Source organism: Colias croceus, chromosome 1 (genome assembly GCF_905220415.1).
Source record: "Colias croceus chromosome 1, ilColCroc2.1".
Classification (NCBI taxonomy): Eukaryota; Metazoa; Arthropoda; class Insecta; order Lepidoptera; family Pieridae; genus Colias; species Colias croceus.
This window is the reverse complement of record NC_059537.1, coordinates 8,159,533-8,184,037: the sequence shown is the minus strand read 5'-3', so window position 1 is coordinate 8,184,037 and position 24,505 is coordinate 8,159,533. Positions and strand designations below refer to the sequence as shown.

The 24,505-nt window shown below is 33.9% G+C and overlaps 1 protein-coding gene across 9 annotated transcripts in view; it reads left to right on the top strand.

Annotated features, from left to right (window-relative positions):
- The window catches only part of LOC123694471 (alpha-catulin), a 49,450-nt gene that overhangs the window by 2,566 nt on the left and 22,379 nt on the right, over positions 1 to 24,505 (top strand). For all 9 annotated transcript variants that reach the window (XM_045640360.1, XM_045640516.1, XM_045640063.1 and 6 more), the window contains exon 2: positions 5,503 to 5,683. In XM_045640360.1, the coding sequence (XP_045496316.1) occupies positions 5,503 to 5,683 (181 nt within the window). The remainder of the gene's footprint in view (positions 1 to 5,502; positions 5,684 to 24,505) is intronic.

Here is a 24,505-nt window from a genome sequence, read left to right as displayed (position 1 = left end):
CTACACAGTAATATAAATATACTTCTATAATACACTACACAAACTAAAATATATATAACGGTATATACAAAAATTATAATCATACATAAATTATTTACTAATGCTACTATTGCATGGCTAGATAATGAGCTTTCAATAGGGACTTAAAAGAACAAAGTGTTTGTGCACGTCGGATACTTTCCGGCAAGGCGTTCCAGAGCTGAATGGCACGAACAGTAAACGAATTGTCGTAAAAGTTTGACCGATGGACAGGAGTACATAATAATAAAAGGTTGGAAGAACGAAGAGTGAGAGTGTGAGTAGAGCTAAGATAGTTAAAGTTGTTTTTTAAGTAGGACGGTGTTTTAGGGTGAAATAAAATACAATACAGGAGATGAAGAATGTGAGTATTCCGGCGGAAGCGAACGGGGAGCCAGTTTAATTTTGTTCTAAACTCAGAAATATGATCAAATTTACGTAATCCATAAATAAATCGTATACAAAAATTTTGAAGCTTCTCAAGGGTGTCTAGTTGGTATTCATGGAGATCTGGATAGGATGAATCGGCAAAATCAAGGAGAGGAAGGAGTAAAGAATGAGCTAACGCAATTTTCGTAGCGATCGGTAAAAAGTTTCGTAAGCGCCGTAGCGAGAACGCCGATGAGAAAACCTTTTTACGTACTTGTTTTATTTGCTCATCCCACGAAAAAGTTGGGTCAAGTATCAAACCAAGATTTTTTACTTGTGTGCTATATGGGATAGACACACCATCAACAACGATACTTGGTAAATCGGCCCAGTCGATTTTTGATACGAGCTGTCTGCTTCCGAAAATAATAGCTTTGGTTTTAATTGGGTTAACTGTTAAACCGTAATGTTTACTCCATGAGACGATTGTCGCAAGATCAGCGTTTACTTGAAAAATCGCTTCAGGTAGTTCGAGTAGTGATGCGTGTTTATATAATTGGAAATCGTCTGCATACATATGGTAGGGTGACTCAATATTTTTGGAAATGGTGTTAATAAAAATGGAGAAAAGGAGGGGAGAGAGAACGCCGCCTTGAGGAACGCCAGCAGTAACATTGCACCAAGATGAGGAAATTTCCTCAATCTGTATACGTTGCCGACGTCCCCTTAAGTAGCTATGTACCCAATCGATAGCCGATGCAGATAAATTAAGGGACCGCAGTAAAGCCAGCAATATGTCGTGATCGACCGTATTAAAAGCGTTACTAAAGTCCAGCAACGTTAGAATTGTGAGCTGCTTATTGTCAAAACCTCGCCGGATGTCGTCAGTGATTTTGATAAGTGCAGTGGTCGTACTGTGACCGGGACGGAAACCAGATTGGAAAGGATTAAGGAGATTATTGGAGTTAAGGAAAATACTCAATTGCTCTTGAACCAGTCGTTCGAGAACCTTAGAGAGAAATGGAAGGATGGCAATGGGTCGGTAATCAGATGTAGTGGAAGGGTTAGGAATTTTTGGGAGAGGTATAATGTGAGCACTTTTCCAATCATCAGGAAATATGCCAGATGCAATGGAAAAATTTAGGATATGTGTGATAGTAGGAATGATTATAGAGAGGATTGGAATGATCATGTTCCGACCAATGCAGTCACTACCGACGGCCTTTGAAGTGATTGACAATATGCTTTTCTTAACACTACACTCGGTAAAACGATTGAATACAAAAGGAGGAAAGCTGGGATGGGGTAGGTTATTTAGGTAGGATAGTGTATAAGATTTAAGGGTAGGATGGAAATCTGAGTGAGGATTAGAAAAATGGGAATTGAGAACATTGGCCTGGGTTGAATTAAGACAAGGATTATGTTGGGATCTGCCAATTCCAAGAGATCTGAGGAATTTCCAAGTTTTAGAAGGATCACCATTGTCAACCGACTTAGATATATAAAGTCGTTGAGCATCCCTACACAAAGTATTGCAGCGGTTTCGAATTCGATTAAATTTTTCACGATTTATATCCGAGTTAGACAACTTTAATTTAGTCTTTGCACGCGCCTTCTTCCGTAAAAGTGATTTAAGGTTGTCGGTCATCCAAGGGGCAGGCAGGTGCTTCAATTTAACTGGACGCATAGGAGCATGTGAATCATAAAGTTGAAGAATTAATGAATTAAAAAGTGACACTTTATCATTGATGGTTTCAGCAGACGAAACTACCGACCAGTCCATGTTTATTGCGTCTTCGCACAAGCGCTCAGCATTAATTTTACCGAAATTACGTTGCAAAATAATCTTAGGTTTCGATTTAGGAAGTTTTAATTTATAAGAAAGGAAAATAAGGTCATGAAAGGAAAACATGTCAGCTGAACACTGTCCGTGCTCGGCGACATGCGTTGGGGAGGAAACAATGATGAGATCAAGGAGGGATGGGGTACAGTTGGGAGAGGAATGGGTAGCCTGCAAAGGGAGGATTTTAAGATTATAGGAATCAACTAAATTTATAAGCTTATTAGTACGATGATCACCCTTGAGTAAGCAGGTGTTAAAATCTCCCATAAATATAATATGATTATAAAGAGGAGAAAAGGATTCAAGGATCTGGTCGAAGGATTGGAAATAGTTAACAGAGAGGTTAGGGGAGTAGAAGACGCCTAGCAGGATTTTAGAGTTGGAAGAAGTTATTTCGACAAGGAGATGTTCAGCTGCATCGCTAGGTGGCGGCTGAGGGGAGGAGCTGACAATAGTGTAAGGAATGTGAGAACGTAAGTAAATTGCAACCCCTCCTCCGGTCCGACCCATGCGATCGTTCCTTATTAACTGAAATCCTGGAAGACTATAAGAAGAGGAAGGAAGACAGGGTTTGAGCCAGGACTCTGAAATTAATATGGCATGTACAGGATGGGAGTCAAAGGTAGCAAGGAGGTCAGGGTAGTGTGCCGGAATACTCTGGGCATTTATATGAATTACATTAAAGTTATTAGGTTGATTGGAGAATAGAGAGGAAATGTAAGGAGAAGAAGAGGAAGTCAAACTATTAAAACTATCGCTTTCTGAACCATTTGAAGAGAGTGAAAAAAACGCTTCGCTTTCCGTGCTATCATTTAAAGCCATGAAGAAAATAATAAATAATTAATATCAAAAATAATAATCTTAAAATATATGTATATATATATGTATAGTAATAAAAAAAAATATATATAAAATATAGTAATAATAAGTCTAAGTTTATAATCCAATAATCTAACATGACCTTTACCACCAGTTACTATATACCGAATTTAACACACTACTTGTGTAATTTACAATTCAAATGTCCAAAGCGCTAGTATCCGTGACAACTAAAAGAATATAAGAATGACACGAATTGTCATTGTCATATGTCACAACAAATTACAAAAACAAAGGTACCTACCTACAATAATAATAATTACAATGTGAAATTTTAATTTAAAATTACCTTAAAATTTAACAACATATACAGCTAAAATACAGCTAAAAGTTACTTGAAGAAAAGAGACGTTCACACTATTTCAAGAAGCAAGAAGTTAAAGTAGTGAATACCGAAACATAGAAATATTTTGAAATGAGATATTAAATATTATATACAGTGAAAAAACAACTACCAATTTTGAGTCTAACAAGTGAAGTCAAAATGCAATAAAAGAGTACATAATGCAATCTACTTAACTCTACCGAACCTCTTGGGTCTTGAATTAGGCATCTGTTTTGAGTTAGTGGAAGTAGAAGCCGAGCCAGAAGAACCCCCAGCAGCAGAAGGGATGCCATCAAGTTCAGCCATCATTGTGACCTTGTGTCTTGTTCCATCTGTGGTTTGCACAATAATATGACCGTCTCTGGTCCAGCAATTGGATACACCAAAGCGAGATCTTGCCGAAATAAAGACATCATGTCTTTCTTTGATCAGGAATTCGGATAATGTATAACCACTACCCTTCAAAGAAGTTTTTGAGAACCATATGGTGTCCCGCACAGAAACATCTTTAAACTTTATGATGATCGGTCTGGGCTTATCTGACTTCACAGCTCCTAAACGGTGGCACCGGGAAATAGCTTCTTGTTGAAAATGCGGGACTTTTAAGTGATCTGTTACAACTTTGGATACAAGACTGGAAGGGTTTTCCTTTACTGCTTCTGGCACTCCATGAATCAGCAACATTTTTCTCCGACTTCTCATCTCCCATTTAATGTATTGGTTAGAGAGGAACTCAATTTGGGATTGTAAAGTATGGAGAGAAGATAAGACAAAGGAGCGAAAGCTATTGAACTCCGCCGCTAATCTTGAAGTGGGGCTGGCAGATGCAGGTTGAGGATTGTTAGTGCTGTTGACATTCTGCAGCTCTCTTTGAAATTCAGCCATTTTCTCATTGAACAACGCTGCCATTTCAGCCATTGAGTGTTTGACGGATTCCATAGTGATGAGATTCAGAAATGATGTTATTACAGTAGTGTTGAAATGTTGAAAATTTATGTAAGGAAAGTGAACTAGTGGGCAAAGGCACAAATTTAACACATAGAGGTAAGAAAACAACTGTAATTATGTATATAAAACGAATTTAAATACAAGAGCTTTCAAAAAAACATGTTTCTATTTTTTGCTCCTACCCTCGAAAAAAACGACTTAATAAAGAAAGGAAAAAAAGTGATATCTTTGTGCATTGTTTCATTGTTACTCAATAAGTTTTCAAGATTATTCGTGTTTTGATCTTAATATATTATATAATTTCATATACATTAGCATTTCAACAACCGAGAGGCAAAATATTTTTCTGTTAATTTCCGTCGTAGAAAAAGAAAAATTCATGAAGGTAAAACGTTGATTGTAGTACTTTACATATCAATTATAATACAAATTAACATGAGATTACAATCGATTGATAGCCTTAAAATGTCAGGGGTCGACTTAACATTATTACAATTTTCATATTTCGACAAACTAATTTTTACTCAATGATCTCTTGACAGTGAAGATCTGAATTGGTAGAGTATCACTATAAGGCTTTTGGTAGAGTATTATTTTTTAGACGCTGATTTTAAGTGGCAACTGGTCCTAAGTTCTTACCTCAAAATTTATTTAGATAGTGGGTCAGATAGTCAGGGTTCAGAACGGCTCGTGGACGGTCGCGGTGGAAGCACTGAATTCGATAGAGTTCGATGTGGCTGTCCTTGAAAAACGTATTCATATGAAATATTATATAAATACAATATATTTATCAGGGGCGTCTGAAAAATAGAGTTGTTATGGACAGCAATAGCTGAGACGCAGACTTTCGCTTTCTTGTAAGTCCTATAAGCAACTAATGAACAATGGTAATGTGAAGATGAGGAGCAGTAAACGATTTTTTTATATTAAGCTATTGCATAGCTTCTATCGCGGGCCTTGAGCGTGGGGACCGAATCCAGAAATTCCGTAACGAAAAACCTCACGCTCCCCACTCCGACGGGCGGAGGTGTGGCTTGAAGGCATAGCATGCAATAGCTTTACCGCGGCAGTCCCCGAGTGCCACACGTCGTTTTTTTATTTATTTATGTATATGTAACAGATCAGCAGCCTTGTGGCAACGAGGGGCGAGGCGGCGGCCGGCGGCGCTGCGGTGCAACGAGTAGGCGCCGCAGTCGCTTGCGCCGTAGAACGTTTCGTAGCCGTCGGAGAGACCATCGCTGACGACAACCCTGACGTCCGACACAGCATGGTCCTCGCTTGTAAAGAGGCACGCGCTGCAGGTACGCACAATTAACATGGGATTTTCTTACTAAAATGTAAGAAGAAATATAACGAAATACTAAATTCTACATCGATTTTGCCATAATACATGATATCTGGATAATAAAGAAAGGCTTAGACTAAACAAATTAAATAAATTTATATGCAAAACACTTAAGAAGACAAAACAAGAAACTTCGACGAAGAACCCTACGGGCTACGACAAAGGCGATCTCTCCTCGACAACTCAGTTTAAAGATAAAATAACCACCCAATGAAAGATTATTTCTACAGTGCTTACTAAACTTAATGACTTTAAGAATATCGTACTATGACGAAATTCGTCAATATTCGAGAAATCGTGATTAATTGACAATATATCTTAGTAAATTTTGCAAGAGTACAATCCATTTGGATAATGTTTGTTAAATATAACGTAAAATAAAAATATATTCCTTTGTTGTGTAATTGTATACAACTAATATTTAAAAACGTAACTTCATAACTGAAGAACAATTTATGCGGACATTATCAAGAGGAAATTGTGTGGAAGAATAAATGAGAGTTATATTTAAAAACTTCAAAACTTATTTTAACGCACGTCTTTTGTTCAACATTAAATTACGATAACCGTTGCCGAGAGTATATATTATAAATTTGCATAGAAACTTTTACAATAGTTTACCAAAATTGCCAACGGCACAATGGCCGGATAAAATACGATAACCATTCCAATAATTTATTCCTGAAATTGTTACTGCCGCATGTTTTGTGAACGTGTTTGCTGTTTATTATTGGAATGGTGTACCTTTACCGTAATTTTCCTATATTCTGTGATAAAATCGATATCGATAACGAATATAAACAATAAATTAATACATAATTTGGTCCTGAACCCGTATTTTTCACAACATTATAGTAAATAATAGACTACCTAAACAATATAATATTATATTTATGGAAAGGACACGTATAACACGATAAAAACATGGATGATAGATGGATATAACTGCTAAAGCTGACAGTCTTAAACTTTGTTAGGATTCGGAATTATGTATCCTCGAAAGTATCGACTTATTTGTTACTACCTCTATTGTGTTTTAACTAATGTGTTCGACCACACATATGCGCTACTTTACTTTTACGTTACTTACTACGAATTTTTAAAATTAAAGAAATGTTAATTGAAACATATTAAGGAATGAATCCTTATAAAAAGAAATCCTTACATGATAAATCTTAAAAAAAACGAATTTACGGATCAGATTCATTCAAATGATGCATTCCTTTCACGGATTTGCCGAATCCTTTGGTATTACGCTCAGTTATTAAACATTAATGTATTGGAAAATCAAGGCTATCATTTTGTAAAGCCTTCATAAATTTATGTCAACCACCTGACCCGAATTTTAATGCTCGAACGTTATTGCGAGCTCCAGCATGGCTTCACACAAAAGAGACAAACAATGGCAACCCTGTCTACACGGAACGGGCTGATATTATATGAATTATCATCAATGTACGCTAGTGCAGTCTCCTTACACGTATGTATTATGAATTAATTCTACGGTACGATAGATTTAGAATATTCATGAACTTATGGCCGTTTCCTATTAAACTATTCTTCTTTTTACTGTGTTTACTACTAGGTACTGTCGAAATGAAAACAACATAATATTAACTACTTAATATAAATAAATAATAACACATTACATTTAAGTTTCATAAAAAAAGATTATTCTGAATACAAATACATATAGGTACAGTTTTATAGTAATACAAGCAGTAGGTAGGTACCTAAGAAATACAAAATGATTTACGGCGACTAATATTTTTCGACAGAGTACACAAATACAAAATAATAAGTATACAAAAGAATTAAGAAAGAAGCATAGCTCCAACAAACAAATTATGTAAACACCATGAACAGTATCTGAAATAATTCGTTGAAGTGTGCTTTCGAAGAAATTGCTTTCGAATTCAATCTGGGCAATGAATGATGATCAATCAACGGAATGTCAACAAAATTCGCGCCGAAACAAATTGCCCCAGTTCTGACAGTGATGACAATCGAAACGTACGGAAATTAAATGCAGTGACAGCTTTGCCTTAAATTGACACTTTCTGTACATAAATATACTGAGTGTCAGGAGAGTAACAAAGGATGTCATTTAGTTCAAAATAAACGTATTATTTATTTATCTACTCGTGCGATATTGTATAGCAATTTTCCTATTGTTATTAAGATTTATCAAGAGAGTTTTTGTCTATCGCTTGATAAAATAAAGTGTCTCATATTCTAAATCCATGTCAAATTTCAGAGGCAAACATCGACTCCAACTTTCACATTTACAATAGCAGTATAATCTGAAGCAAACGTTTCATACCGTTTACCCTATCTAACAATTAAAGTAATCAAGCCGATTTACCCTCCGACATCCGTTATTTGCTCCAAGTGAGCAGTAACTTCCGACGCGAGTGATGTAACATTTGCGTTTTCAATATTCAGTATGTGTTGCCATAAACACGACTCGAGTGTAAATTCTGTTACCCCCTCGAACACCTCAGAGGCACCTTCCGAAACTCAGCGTTTACCGTTACTCCTAACCACGTATGCCTCGTAAAAGCGTCTCATATAAACTTCACCGCTCCATTTATTCACAAGCATTACCTACAGCTATTGAACATTTAATATTTACGACCGAGCGCTGCTAATGAAATCGCAAACTTTTATCATTAGGCCGAGTTTAATGAAGAAGTGGCGCTGTGTCCGCAATTCCTGCTTTTGTGTCATTGTTAGCTACGTCTTTGTTAATACCGTGTGAATTATCTTTGATTCCTCCATTTAATACTCGTCAAATAACTTTTAAAGTAATGCAGACTGCAGTAAAGTAAAATTAATGCAAAACATATATTTACTTTACAAAATGCCTGCAATTTATTATTAATTACTACGATAGTAGTGGGATTACACATCGTGCTAGTCAATGAGGCTTCTAATGTGGTCGTTGATCAATAACTATTAGTTAATCATTCAAATCCCATTAAGCTTGTGCATTTCGTGATGTAGGTATGTTGTTTGAATACATTTAGATACACCGTATTACAGCAGTACATTATACACTATCTCTATCGATTACAGGGCTAATGGAGCGTTACGAACTTATTAAATATCGATTTTACGAACGATATTAACTATCTCTATATAGCGACTACATGTAATGCATTGTTTTACCGACAAAATAATTAAAAATGTACAGATTTCAACTATAAAATAATAAAATAATACTCTAGATTTACTAGATCTTTTCTTAATTTGCAATCAGTAAGTTTGAAATTTACCGAGTCATTCCGGCTGAAACTAGAGATAAGCAGAGTTGAGTTGACTAAGGTCAGTTGTAGATAAATTGCATTGGTTGTAGAGGATCAGATAGCAATATTTTATGAATCTCCATGAATAAAAGCTTATAGCACGGATTACATTAAAATAATTTATGTTATGTGGCTTTCGCTTATAATAAATGTATTCTGTATTATTTTTCACACTGTGGTATCGCATGAATAAATAACAAACCACTTTGTGTAGCAATCAAGGCAAGTAGGTATATGCTGTGTAGAGATCGTAAAAACAAAGTTTTGAAAGCTTTATTGGATAACGCCCCTGTTAACAACACTTTTAACTTCCACTGGCTAACTCATACGGCAACTTTCCCACATGTTTGGGATTTTCGTTTTTTTTTTTTTTCACCTAAATTTAGTTTTCAATTGTCATTGGTGGTCATATTTCAAAATGTAGGTATATAAACTACATAGGATAAATAACAATTTTATATTTTATTATTGTCTGTCTAACGATTTTCTTTGAATTTTCATTTCGTAGACATACCCGTTTAAATTATAAGTAGTATTTAAAACCAAACCATATGTAAAGAACACTAAGAAAAAGCAAAATATTCCACATCAATCACCAAATTATTGCCCCCATTTCGGACACGCCTTGTCGAACAAATCGACACCGGACTCATGAAACAATGAAAAACTCTTTCGTAAGTATTAGATAAGTAATTGCAGACTCATTAATGTATTTAAGATGATATAATATACATATATGAGATAAAAACTATAGATTTATGACGACTTTACATACACATTACAGCGAGCAAATATATCGTTAAAATCCAATGAAAGTTTTCAATCCATTGAAAAGTCTAACTTCTAAATGTGATACTCGCGTAAAACAAACAAGAAAACATTTGATATGTTATTTATGTATTGTAGAACAAATTGAGACACGCGTCGAACTCAAAACCAACGACGCGTGATGCCTGATAGTAGGTATCGGTTCAATGAATAATAATATGTATATGAACAAAATTGTATATAAACGTCTTCTTATGAACAGCTCTTACATTATTATTATACTAGAAAAAATGCCATGGTCATAGCTATATAGGCAAAGTAAACAGGTAAAGCCAATGACCTATTATACTAGTAGACGCGGCATACGCCAACATCATTGCACTAAAAAACAGCGTAATTAATACATACCTACTTACTAACGCATTATCACCAATACAGTTGTTGTCTCTTTCACTCTCACGCACGAGACATAATACATGTCTCACTCATGTACTTCGTAATAACAACTGCCGATTAAAATACAAAAAGAACGTCCAGCCACGACGCTGAATGGTGCGTGACTAAGTGAAACTCGGGCACTTACCTGAGTTTTTTCTTGCCAAAATAGAGAGCGGGTAACGTATCTAGCTCTTTTATATATCATAGGGTAAAGCAACAACACTGTATACTATAAACCATTACCAGCACAATCGGATATCTTGTTATTGAGATTTCTATGAGGACCATGCATTCATTGTGCATTCATGCCTTTGAGTAAGCTAGGCTTTTGCTTTGATATAGTCATATATAAAAAGAGGTTTAAATAAACACATAGAAGCTTTCTTGATCGATTAAATAAATAGTGATTTGAAATCTCTTTAGCAATTTCTCTCACTCATTTTTCTTTTTGCAGTTTTTGATACAGGAACTAGTGATGTGAATTTTCTGTTAATAATATTATTTTTAATCATACACACATCGTATAATTGGCCATGTCTTTTCAACTTCATGTAATAAAATCTGTTTACGCCTGCAAATATGACATTCTAACAATAACCTAGAGTATGCGCTTACTATAACCCCGGTCATGTAAACACATTATTGTATAATTATGTAGTTGACCTATTACGCAAACATTGCGAAAGAAGTTAGGTGGCATCCCGCCGCAGTGTAGTTAAGGCTGTTAGTACCATGCCCAGGGCTAACGTGGAAATGTGACGCCGCCTTTACCCGACACTGTTTACATTTTCCTATAGGGCATAGGCCATCTATTGAAAGTGCTAGGTCACCGCGACACTTGGATTATCTGGTTCACGGAAAAGCAAAGAAACTAAATAACAAAATAACATACATTCCATTACAATGATAGTGTTTAGTTATATTACAAAAAATGTGATATACAGAACAGCTTTATAATATTTTACAAGGCTGCACGGAATTTCATTAAAGAATATTGTTTGAGTGAAATTAAAAATGAAATTGCGAAAGCTGTTGTTCTTTTTAATATGTATCATAGTATATTGAAATATGTATATTTGTATACCGTTCGTGGCATGGCAACTAACATGGCACAACTACATTTAATTTCATTGCCCTCGTTCTAAGTTACGTTCAAATCGATTTATTTTATTTTAACTCCGCCACTGCTTTTTTCTTAAAATATTGAACATTCTTAATTCAGTTCAGAAGTTAAGGAACTAATATTTAATGTGATATTAATAATAATTAATATTTTATAATTAACTTGAATGCTAGGGAGTTATTTAAGTTGTTCTACAGTTACAATTGACCCGTTAGTAATTGTTTAAGGTCACAATATGTCCGCTTCAATAGAGCTCTCTTTACACTACAATTATTAAAAAATATATTCTAATATATGGGAATATAAATTAATTATCATAATTATTTCATTCCGTTATTAACCATTGTCATGAAATTGTTTGTAGCCTACTTTTTTAATATAGACGATGTATATAGCTAGAATATAATATATCGACTACACATTGTTCTTAAAATGGAAAAACATATATGCACAGTGCCTTCACTTGAGCGTTTACTTTGCTTCAGGTATAAGTGGGTGCTCGTCGGTCCATTGTGTGCCGAGTGTACTATGCAGTGCAAGCTCGAAGCACACATTGCAGTGCTATGACGCTAAATAAATATGAAACGAAGTATTCGATATGGGCATAAAGCTTCGAGCATTTTTAATGGATATAAAAACGTTATCTTTTATCCAGCAGCAATTAAATCGACATTTAAAACATCATTACTTTTGAGAAAAGAACACCGCCGTTTTTTATCGTGCTGTTACGGAACATTTATCTAGGGAATACTTTTGCAATATGATTCCATTATTTGTCGTATCTTCTTTTTAATATGTTCACAAATCGTAGTTATGAGTTTATAAACTCCGCACAAACGGCATAAACTTTAAATTTTCCGGAACGTTTTATTGCACTTGCGGCCATTATGTTTTATGGGGAAATTTCGGGGAAGTTTATCCGACAGCAGTCAGTATTCGTAAGTGAGGTAGATTAAATGGAGCAGACAATCTAGAGCATTCTCTTTGTGTTGATGAAATAAAGCGATTTCGGCGCTAAACATTTACATTTCGTCGTATTAAATATGCTACGTTATCCATTTGCGGCTGTTATTTTTTCGTAATATTTTACACGTTACTGTGTGATCATAATTTAAACTTTTATTGACAGATAATAGTTATGTAGACTTATTGCAATAATTTGCATCTAATAAAGCAATTTACAAAATCTGAAGCCAATGTTTATTAATACATTTCTTATTGCAATTCTATACTAGTCAGATAAATAATCGTAAGACATATAGTAACAAAATAATATTATGTCCAACACAAATTGCAAACAAACTGTATCATTTAAATAAAAACGTCTTCGCATAATTAGGTAATCTAGAGCCGACCTGTTATTAATCGAATGCTATAAAACTCCAATCTCAGCAATTAATCACCGCCAGTATATTAAGAAGTCAGCTGAAAATAGATCCGAATCACGCATCAGCATAATACCGTGATAACGTGCTCCTCGAGTGCCAACCCGAGCCTACCCTGTGGATTATAGCCAAAGGCTTTACGCGCAAATAAGCTCTTTATACGAGTCCTCCGTGTCCATAATATGTGAATTGTGATCCCTTTGTCCCCTCGTATTACTTACCTTTAATCAAAATATGACTTATCTAACTCATTCGTCTATTATTATATTCTCGCATGCGAATATTTGTAGTTGTAACTGCAATTATGTCGTTTAAAACACTTCGTACATTTTATTTATTGCCCTATTTGGCAATGTAGTCAATGTCAATACTATAATTAACCTATATTTCCTTGGGAGTGAAAACATCGAAATAAATTTAATATCTAAAACTAGAACAACAATATTTTTAATTAATATTTATCAACGTAGTACGTATTAATCGTGTAAATCGAAATATTTTCCTTTTAGCTAACCTGCAAATTGAAACATAAATTGTCATTAATCAAGTTTAGCCTATTTAGTAAGAGCTGCTAAATTGCCGGCAGCACGCAATTTGCTGTGTGAACTAACTTCTTTTTTATTTTTTGCATTATAGAAAAATAAATATAACAACAAACAATCCCATTAGAACGCATTATCGATATAAAAGACGTATGATCACGTCTATCACTATCGACCAACATGATTTAATATTATATCACTTTAAATTATTTCATTCATAAACATCGCTGAACTCACACTCAATTTTAAACCATCAAACTTCTGAATAAGAAAATAGGAATAGTTTAGCAGAAGCACACTTGAAAATGTTCATAATATGAAACTTATGCCGAGAACGTTAGTCGGTTTCTAGGAGTATCAAAAGCAGGACGCAACACGCCTAAGCCATGGATTATGCCCTCAGGGGCTTCACACTGCAAATTGAATGAACGCTACATTCCCCACTGATATAGGTCGAAATAAAAATATGAATAGAATAACTTGTTAGGCACGTTCCTTCACACGTGCCTGTTATTGCACTTTACACACTTGAACACAACTTGAAACGAATTTTTACACTATAAATATTACTAAAGGAATAAACATATCAATTTACCGTTTAGCCCACACACAAACAACCCTTTTCTCATGTGTCAAAGCGGAAAGCCACCGAAATTCTGACAAGTATAATATCTCACGTTTAAGTGTCAGTAATTCGTAAAACTAACTCATATTTCACTCTAGAGCAGGAAAGTGTTATTATTATCAGGTTATGCCATATAATCGCTTTATCAAAAGTATCATCTCTACTTGTAATGAAACTGTCATAAAAGCTTATACGAGCGGTTTGATACAAAGTGGCATAATGACACGTACTGTATGGCGTGACTTGTCGGTCCTCGGTAGGCGCGTGTACGTGTATATTATTGGAAAAGAGTTTGCTGCATTAACTGAACTACGATTTCCTTATAAATACAACTTTCCAGAATTTTCTTTTTCAGCGTTTAGAGTCAATTAGCACAATAATTGTTTTTATTCTCGGTACAAAGTAAGAATGTAAATAAAATGGAAACCACAGATCGGATTTATGTTTAAACCACGCCGCCATGGCCATTCGTTATCACAATAGAACATCAACCCTTTAACGTTTAGTGATTATGTCAAAACCAAGCCCAAAATAAACCCTGATACTAACTAAAGTTTATGCCACTTATGCGACTTGCTTTTACAAAGTACGAAGGGTCTGTCAATCTACGGAAATTTGGAGCGACCTTCCGGAAATTCAACACTTTGCACAAGCAATTTGTAGTCTGTCATGTTTGAAAATGTTTATGAAACCTTCTCATATTATTATGAAAGTTTTCATCTTAATATTTAGCACAGTTGTTACTTGTTATAGATAGTCGAGAACACATTTAAATTGTTTTTAATGAAATGTCGATACGCACCTAAATACTAGTCAGTTGAATTGAAAATGCAATTGAAAAATGTTGAGTATATCAGTTTTCTTTCATTAAATAATTATTATATATATAAATACGGAATTGAAAGATACCTATCAGTTATAGAAGTGCATGCAGCAATAAGTGAACATAATATTATTATAGTATTTTTATTAAAATAACACGTGTGCGTAAAGCATTGTTGTATTAAGCAAAGGCCAATTTTATAAGGCCATTAAAACGTTACATGTCTCTCAAAACAGCTTTGATGTTCGATGTAGCGCTTAGTTTTGTCGGCTCATTCAGCCTTTCATGCGACGTCATCATTTTTGCTGACTTGCTCATTTATGTGAACTACTTTTTTATACCTCAATTTATAAATGCATAAACCTAAGGCATAAACATTTTTGTTGTGATGGCGATATTCTCAAAACATACTAATTGAACGATAAATTACTTCACACGAGAGAAAACCAATACATTTAAAAGCTTTACAATCTCCATCATTGTTGAATAAATTACAGTGAATCTCTTAATAATACCTGAAGTTAGATAATACGATTTCAAATTTCGGCAAGCTCTAACACTAACATTTAAAAAGATATTTCGCTTTATTTCAAATTAACACTGTTAAAACGATACAAGTGTTCATCAAAGCACGGTTTAACGTAACAAAGTAAAAGTTTAAAAGAATAAAATCCATTTATAAAGCAAAAAAGCGCCCGAAGCTTTTTGTAACAACTTTTTTTATACATTCTTTTCATTGTCTCTAATTTGACAGGAAGCGGTGTTCCATGAAAATAGATTTCATTCTAGTATTTTTTATTCCTAAAATATCTTACAGTAAGTTAATTAAGTAGTTACATTTTACTAAATTAAACTTGAACAATGACAACAAGGACAAACTTCCATTGTTTTCGTGATGATGAGATATTTCTTGAAAGCGCGATAGTTCATTATAAGTATTTGTTTTTATTATAAACACCTTTTCATTACCTTCTGAAATTAAAATAGATAAGGGAAATTCATTTGAGCCTCAGAGGAGATGTTTGGCTGTAACATAAAATTATAACAATATCAATATCATCTAAAAATGTACAATGTAAGTACATTATGTACAAATATTGAGTAGGTACTGCTTGTGATGTCAATGGTCAAAAATTAGTTTAAAATATCTAGTTATAAGAATTTAATAAAACAAATAGACAAACATGCAAATTGCAATAACCATATATTATGTATCAAACGATCTCTTAATAGATATGACTTATGATGTGACATTAAGACAACATACAACGTATGTAACGTAATCGTATATAAAACCGGCCAAAAATAGATTAAAAACGTATTTTTAAACGTGATTTATTCGCACAATTTTTTGTGTTATTATTCGGAGATATAAAAATGTTACGTTCAGTGTAACAGATACTAACAATGCATTAATCATTGCGGGCGACAAAGCAAACATCGCACAAAAGATTCGAGTTAGCGGTGTCCCGCACAAATTGATGTGGTTTCGTGACTTTAGTGTCGCCAGATGGAATTTAAACACGAATTTGCTTAGTTATTTTGCTAGCATTACGCTGGAAATGCATTTCAACTTTGTTTACTTTGTTTAAAATGAGAGACGTGCTATCGCTTATGAAGCGATTATCCATTTAAAGTTCTCTCCGGTAAAATATCTATTTAACATAAATATGTTCTTTAATGTTTGTAGTATCTATTATAGCCTGTGTTCCATTGTTTGCTTCGTAGATTGCAGCTGATCTCATTATAATAATAAATTATATGAAGAGTGAAAATTATGTATTACAAAAAACATTTCCAAGAATATTCAGCAAAACGAAATTTATGCCTACTTGACGTTTTAAAACATTTGACCTTCGTCAATTTAGTAAATTGTAGGTTCTACAAAATATGACCTTATTAATATAATAGAGGAAATTTTGATGTTTAAAAAATCTGTGCCACGGCCTGAAGCATTGATGAACTTTAAGGCGTTCGTCGGCCTGCTAAGAGTTTTGTGGTCATCTCTCGGCTATCGATCGACTCTAAGCCGCTTCGTTTATGCAGGGTCACATGGCGGATTAACCTCGCTAATGTAAATTTAGCTTGTGCTAAATAAAATTACTGCGCTTATTACTTTTTCAATATTTAACTTAAAGAGTTTCTATTTTATACTAGTACCAAAGCCGTTATATATTATATCTGAATTGTAAAGATATTTTATCAAAAAAATACCTCAAAATCTAATAACAATTTTCAATAATTACAATATCAATAAATTTCTAGATCAACTTTACCGCGCATAATGGGAGACTTTCAATCCGTTCGCTGTAAAACAACAAAAAATTCGCTACACAAAAGAAGCTGTTCAATTTTACTTTGCAAAGCTTAAAGAAGACAGATGTTTATAGTTCTCCACAACTACACCGGACTCAGAGATGGCACAGTATTGCAATTTGTTGGAAAAGAAATGTCAATAATTTCCCGGGAGACGCCGGGCCCGACGCCGCACTCACGATTTATTGCCCGGATTCGACTTCAATTACACCTATCAGTTGCACTCGCACGTGCCTTTAAAAGCTTCGCATTTTAACCGACATATTCGTTTTTTATAAAAAATTGGTTGTATGTAAAGTCGGTTTACTGACGATAGTAGAAGTGACAACGCGCTCTCGCTTGCACTTCACATGGAACGCCTCAGAGCGAGGTAACGCCGCATGAGTCATGTTTTTTCGTGCGTGCATCCGGCTCTATCGAATTATAAGACGTTGTCACGTCAAAAGCATTAACGTATGCTAAACTAGTACCCCACATAATATGCACTCGCTATTCACAATTTGATCGCGCCATTTCATTTCGTATTCGTCCCTTGTTTAGATATTTAACCAAACCTTACTGTAAATGCTCACGTTCAACTTTCAAGTAAACAAACGTCTATGTGTTCATTTATTTTCAATTAAACTGAAACATATCGCGTACCTAACATAATAATTAATAGTCATTAAGACCACGGCAACAAAATAATCTATGGATAAAGGAGTTATTAAATTGTAAATACGCTATAAAAGTTTAATTAAATATCAAGCGCGGCAACACTGAGCTATTAAGTTAATCCGCACTTGCTATCCTGATATTTACGTTTTAATAACGCAGTGGAGTTATTGGAACGTACATTGGCTACAAACTTCAACCCGTCAACTGGGCAATTAATCCTCAGTCATCTTGATTCGACGTAGCTTGGCTTGATTAATTGCCAATCAGAATGCTCAAATCTGTTTATTCGTAAACTACATTTACTGTTTCGAGATATTATCTTAGAGGGTTTCAATTTTAATCATAGTATATCAGATAGCTGTCATTTTTTAATATTTTACGTTACATAAGCGTGTTATGTGAAAGATCCCTTCTATTTATTTATTATGAAATTACGATTGTAACATTATTGTAACTTACCATAATTTTCATAACTTTAGAACGGACCTTTGTTATAAACTCAACTTAGATTATTAATTACCTAAATCACGAACAAAAACTTTAACAAATAGCTAACATTAGGAGTAGAAAATGGTTATAGCCTGGTCTACTAAAAGACTATTACGTTGCTAGATGTTAGAACATTACATGATATTAAGCGAAGTATTTGGGACACGAACAAGAACTGCCCGATAAGGAACATTAACGACATTGTGTGAAGACTAAGTTTTAGTCGTTAACTGTTTGTATATAGTATTTACACAATGAAAATCCAGCCAACGTCTTACAAATTAAATTGACTAAAGAAGCGACTAATCTTTGGTATTAAAAGATGTTAATAAAAAACTTACTAGCGCTAACAACTATAAATCAAGTGTAATTTTTCGATATGGGTTTGATATCGGCGCTGATCCTCACGTTTCTTCCTGTGTTAGAACAAAATTACGTATACGCGTGTGGAATTGAGCAGGAAGGAAATTGGGAAGGAAGCAGTTTTGGGAATAGAGTTAGTTTTCTACACTTTTTATTGTTATTTATTTACTAACTCTTTTATTACTTAGTACATAGTACCTATAGGCTCTATGATTATTATTCATAGTAAGACAAGTGATAACTGCGTTAAAAACAACCGACTTCAAACTTGCAATTGCAAAATTCACAAATACCTACAGACAAAAATGCTCATAAAATAAAAACTACTGGGCCTATCCGAATAAAATTTTTATGGGACCAATTCGACACAATCCCGCATCGAACAAAAAAAGAATCACGTAAATCGGTTCAGAAACCTCGGAGTAATCGGTGTACATACATATAAAAAAAAAAAAAACATACCGGCCGAATTGATAACCTCCTCCTTTTTTTTGAAGTCGGTTAATAAGTAAGTTGTTTAAAAGCAATTATTTCTTGAAATTTTATACAAAAGTTCAAGAAATACTAGGCTTAGAATAAAACATGAAACATATATTATATATATGCAGGAAGAGAGAGCATCACAGAAATAACAAATGAAGGTAATGGAGGCGGGCACTGTACCTCTTGCTACGTCTTTTAGAAAAAAAGTAGGTCAAGACGCTTTTTGTTTGAGTAACGTGCTCAAAGTTTAGTTAATTTCTGTTATTATCTTTGACTCTCTCCGGATAAAATTTTTCGAAAAAGTGTTTCTTTTTGAAAAATGATTTATTGCTCACAATTCAATTACTTGAGCAATCTCCCATTGTATTAATGTCTTATATTTACAGAAATGTATAATATACTATGTACTTTGTTACCTGTTATTATATCTTACAATAAAAGAAATAAGAAAGGAAAGAAAGAAAATATTTTTTATCCAAAGCTTTCCATAATTCATGCTAAGGACTCAGTAATTTGATAACCGTCGCAAAACAATTAGATTGTACTTACGCGATTTACCCACTTACGTAACATTTATCGCAAGTTCATGACCGCTTCGCTTCGTTTAGTTAGTAATCTTTATACCCCCAAATGTAGGTAAGAAGACTAGCTGGCAAACTGCCACGACATGACGGCGGCACTCTTACAAACATACTTTAAAATAACATAGCTTATAGCATAAAATTTTAATGTCTCCCCAACTGAATTAAAACGGAATGTCTTTTTAAGTAGCTTTCTTATCTCTAATACTAAGCTTTTCTTTTCAAGAACTGATATTAAAAACTTAGGGTACGATTTATAAGACATTTTATGCGGTTCAAAAAAATATATGTTTTATCATAATAAAACACATAGAAATCATCTGTGAGAATACCAATCATTATATTATTTTGTACCAATAATTCTTGAAAACTCAAAAACATCCTTGGCAAAAATAAACGCAAGGAAATGAAATTTCTAAATGGGCTTATTTTCCATTTTTATTACGCAGGATACAATTTAAAACAAAGGAACGAGCCTGTTCAAGCCCTCTGTGTTTTAGACGAAGTGTCTGCATATTATTACTGTCCCTAGCTTTGAAAGTACGTTAATTTTAATATTCTTGCAATAACAATTGCGCCTTTTTCATTTTTTTTTGTTTTAATTCACGTAATTCGTTATTACAATTATGAGTATTATCAATTACCATCGCATTTTAATGTATTTTAATACATCTTTAAGTCCATTAAGGCTTTCAGAGCTCGGGGCTTGGGATTTGTTGGATTGGGATTTGGGATTTAAGGATTATGTTCGTATTTGAGCTCAGATTAACACAACTAGAACTTTAACATGACGTTTTCCCTCACTGCAATTACAAAAATCACTACCTACATACTATAAAACAAAGTCGCTTTTCGCCGTATGTGTGTCTGTATGCTTAGATATTTAAAATTACGCAACTGATTTTGATGGGATTTTCTAAATAGATAGGTAGAATGGTTCTCTGGGAAGGTTTAGTATATACCTAGGTTAATGGCGGCTGGAAAGCTAGTCTTGTATATTTTATAATATTTTATTCAAAATTATAAAATAATAGAATGAATTAAAAAATACTGAAATAATTCCCTATATATAGAACGCTTTGCAAGTAGATATTGTCTATAATATACTTTAGTTTAAACATTTCAATTTTAATAAATTATTAAAAAATACAACATATTTCTAAAATTAGATCATCTCCAACAAAAAGAAGTACATAACCACTGAAGCTTAGGAATTTATAAGAAACTGTTCATCTCAAGCGATAACGAGTCGCGAGAAGGTGGCAGATAGAATCCTATAAGAAATGCGAAATGCTTGCAAAATTTCAGATAAAATCTCACATTGTAAGCATTCTTAGACGGGGATGATACTTCACAACAAGTGTTAACCCATTATATCGAGCTCTCTTATCTATAATTACGTGAATGGAACGCACATATTATTTATTTATAAGTTTCTTAGAACTTACCTACTCAATACTTTATGCTTTCAGAACTAGAACCTATTCAATACTTTCAAATGATATTCACAATCAAGTAAGAAGTGTTTGTCTCTATTTTTTGCAAGGAAAGCAAATTGTTTGTAAAATAATACGAGTGTGGGTACTTAGTTAGGTGGGACGGCATCCCCTCCGGGCGTCATTACGGTTGCTCGTTAGCATAAACGCAACGCTATCTGATGAAACTATTTAAAACCTTCCCTAACGATATCCACGTGCATCTACATAGATCTCGTTAATTTAATAGCGTGCGTTACATCATTAGGATTCAAACTTTATTTTTAGTTTAAATTAGACGACAAAATATAGCATGTAAATATTTGATGTTCGAAACATATCATCTGTAGGTACTCTACAATCTACATTCTGTTTATTATGTAATATACACTCACATTTTGATTAGTAGGTAATAATTGTATACTATGTAATATATAACTTATTTTCTTATACTTAATAATGAGAGAAAAGCTACAAATAATCCCCTTTGTATCTTTGGCTCCTAAAACATTGTAAGCCTTATTTTCTTAATAACTAATTTATATCCAAATGAGCTGAAATATGAATATATACAAAGAAACTTTTCCATAAAAATAGACTTTAAGAAAATCTTTGAAGTATATTTCGTCGTAAAGAAATATATTAAGTGCTCGCCTAGTCATATTTTCACGTCTTACAAGACTCAAATTTAATTTTCCTTAGACCCTTCCAAACCCTTCTAAATAAATTGTAACTAAATGAAAATGATCTTGCGTACAGAATAAACAAGCTTTATATTAAAGAAATCTCTAGAAGCTTGTGAAAATAAACATATGATACTGATTTATATTCATAACTTAATTTTGAATAATCTATACTTAATATTATAATGCTGAAGAGTTTGTTTGTTTGTTTATTTGAACGCACTAATCTCAGGAACAACTGGTATGGTCCGATTTGATAAATTATTTCGGTGTTACCTAGCACTAAGCTCAGGAACAACTGGTATGGTCCGTTACCTAGGTCCTAGATAGCCCATTTTGTCAAGGAAGGCTATCCATACTAATATTATAAATGCGAAAGTAACTCTGTCTGTCTGTCTGTTACTCAATCACGCCTTAACTACTGAACCAATATGCATGAAATTTGGTATAGAGATATTTTGATACCCGAGAAAGGACATAGGATAGGTTTTATCCCGGAAATCCCACGGGAACGGAAACTATGCGGGATTTTCTTTGGCTGCGCGGGCGATGCCGCGGGTGGAAAGCTAGTAGGCTATAATATCATCACGCTAAGACCAACGGGAGAGGAGCAATGCGGGTGAAACCGCGAAGCACAGCTAGTATTATATAATTTGAACAAAAACAACGTATTAATCTCTCATCACATTATTACCATGAACCACAGAAATTATAGCTCATTATGGCTGTATTTATAAATGCGAGAGTTCCCCTCGGTGAGAATTATTCATACCACAACGTTAATTACATCATACACCAACACTTACCACATTATTGCTTTGCTTTGCATTATTGCTTTGAAAATTCCTGAAGCTCAAGTCCTAAAGAAACAACAAGCTGACGCAATTTCATTTGTACCGTAGACCAACATAGCCATGCACATTCAGCTTTTTTCGAATGAAATAAGAATATAATAAAGGAACAGCTGTCGACTGCTTACTGAACAAATATTCTTGCCATTTTATTAAAAGGAACGTTTAAATATTGCTATATCGACAGCAATTTTCAGTTTCACATTGCAAATAATTTACACATAAAAATGTTAAGTCTTATTTCACGTATTACATAATGCTTCGAACTAATCCATACCAACAAAGCGCCGACATATACGCACGCACAGGTTTTTCACCTTTGAATTACCATAAATGCAAATGGAGAAATTAGACATTATAAATTCCAAGCTATATAATGAAAAAGGGGTTGCGGGGTATTAATCTCGAGGCCTAGTAAACAAAGTGGAAGCCTCATTAAGTGAAGCTAGCCGCTGAGCGAGTCAGGCCATCCATCACTCTTAATAATCACCGCGATGGTTGCTAGCGTGAGCATTGCAGCCGACTTCACAACATTATCTTATCTGTGAAATTAATATAGCATTTAAATGGCCACTGAAATGGCTCGCCGCCGTGGCAAATCGATCGCGAACTATGGCCTATACCTGACCCGGTATTGGATGTTCCATTCATGATTAGCCTATAAATAAGGCTTATTTTCTTTGAAATAGTAGCTATAATATAAAAGTGAGCCTTAATAACATTGACGGTAAAATTTATTCCATAAATTAAAAACTATACTAACTAACATTAAACAACTAAATCTAATTAATGAATATTAATTAAATGAGGACTCCTCATTAGAAAACGCACTGGAACATCAAGGAAACCCTTTTCAAAATGACGAAGGTTCTCATTTTGTGGTGTATCTTTGTAGATGTTTTAGTCAAATATGTCCAATATTTTCCAGTCAAGAAAATTCATTTTAATATCATTCCAAACCAATTTTCGGAATTTGAAGACAGCACAGCATTTTTTTTCTCTAGAACCAGCTTGCTTTCTCCTTGCTTTTTTATATCTACACAGACTGACATTCCGAAAAAAGCTTTAAAGTTTTATTTACAGGATAATTCTGGCATGTGGTTCAACTGTTAAATTGGTATATTAATACTTTTACGATTGACTATTTCGAACTCGCGCCATCAATCTGAAAATAGTTCAGTACACTCACCTGGATTAGAAGGACGTATTCAAATAATATACGATAGTATTATTAGGATTGGTTCCATCAGTATGGTATATCTGGTGTTCTATCTTCTCTATGACATCAACTAGACCACAAATTGCAATAAAAATATTTTTAAAAAACCGCCTTCAAATTGTCAGTAGGTACTAAACCAATTTGAAATATGACAACACGGCATGCAGGCACCAACTTTCTAATAAAAAAGAATGATTGAAATAACTCAGTCGAAAGTTCTGAGGTAACAAAGGTCCTTTTGTTGTTGTTGAAAATAGCGGGAGATGAATTTCCTCTCTTCGTCTCCTTCACTATGACACATCAACTACACCACGAATAAATTGCATTTCTCTAAACAGTGCTTTGATAAAATAGCGTGTGATAAATTTCGTCTCCCTGTCTTGTAATCCTATCGAGTTCTTCAAATCCTCAAGGGGAACATCTAAGACAAATTGTTGCAGATGCTTGGGTTTGCTGCATACTGCTAATTATACTACATTTTGCGTTGGAAAACAAAGAGCTACAAAACATTACATCAATGTATCTAACGTATTTGGTGGAAAAATGAATTGTGTACAAAGATAAATCACAATAGAAACAAATCTTATCATAAAGTATGTTATCGCAAAACTCTAAACTAAGATTTTAAGTAATATTATCTTAAAACTTA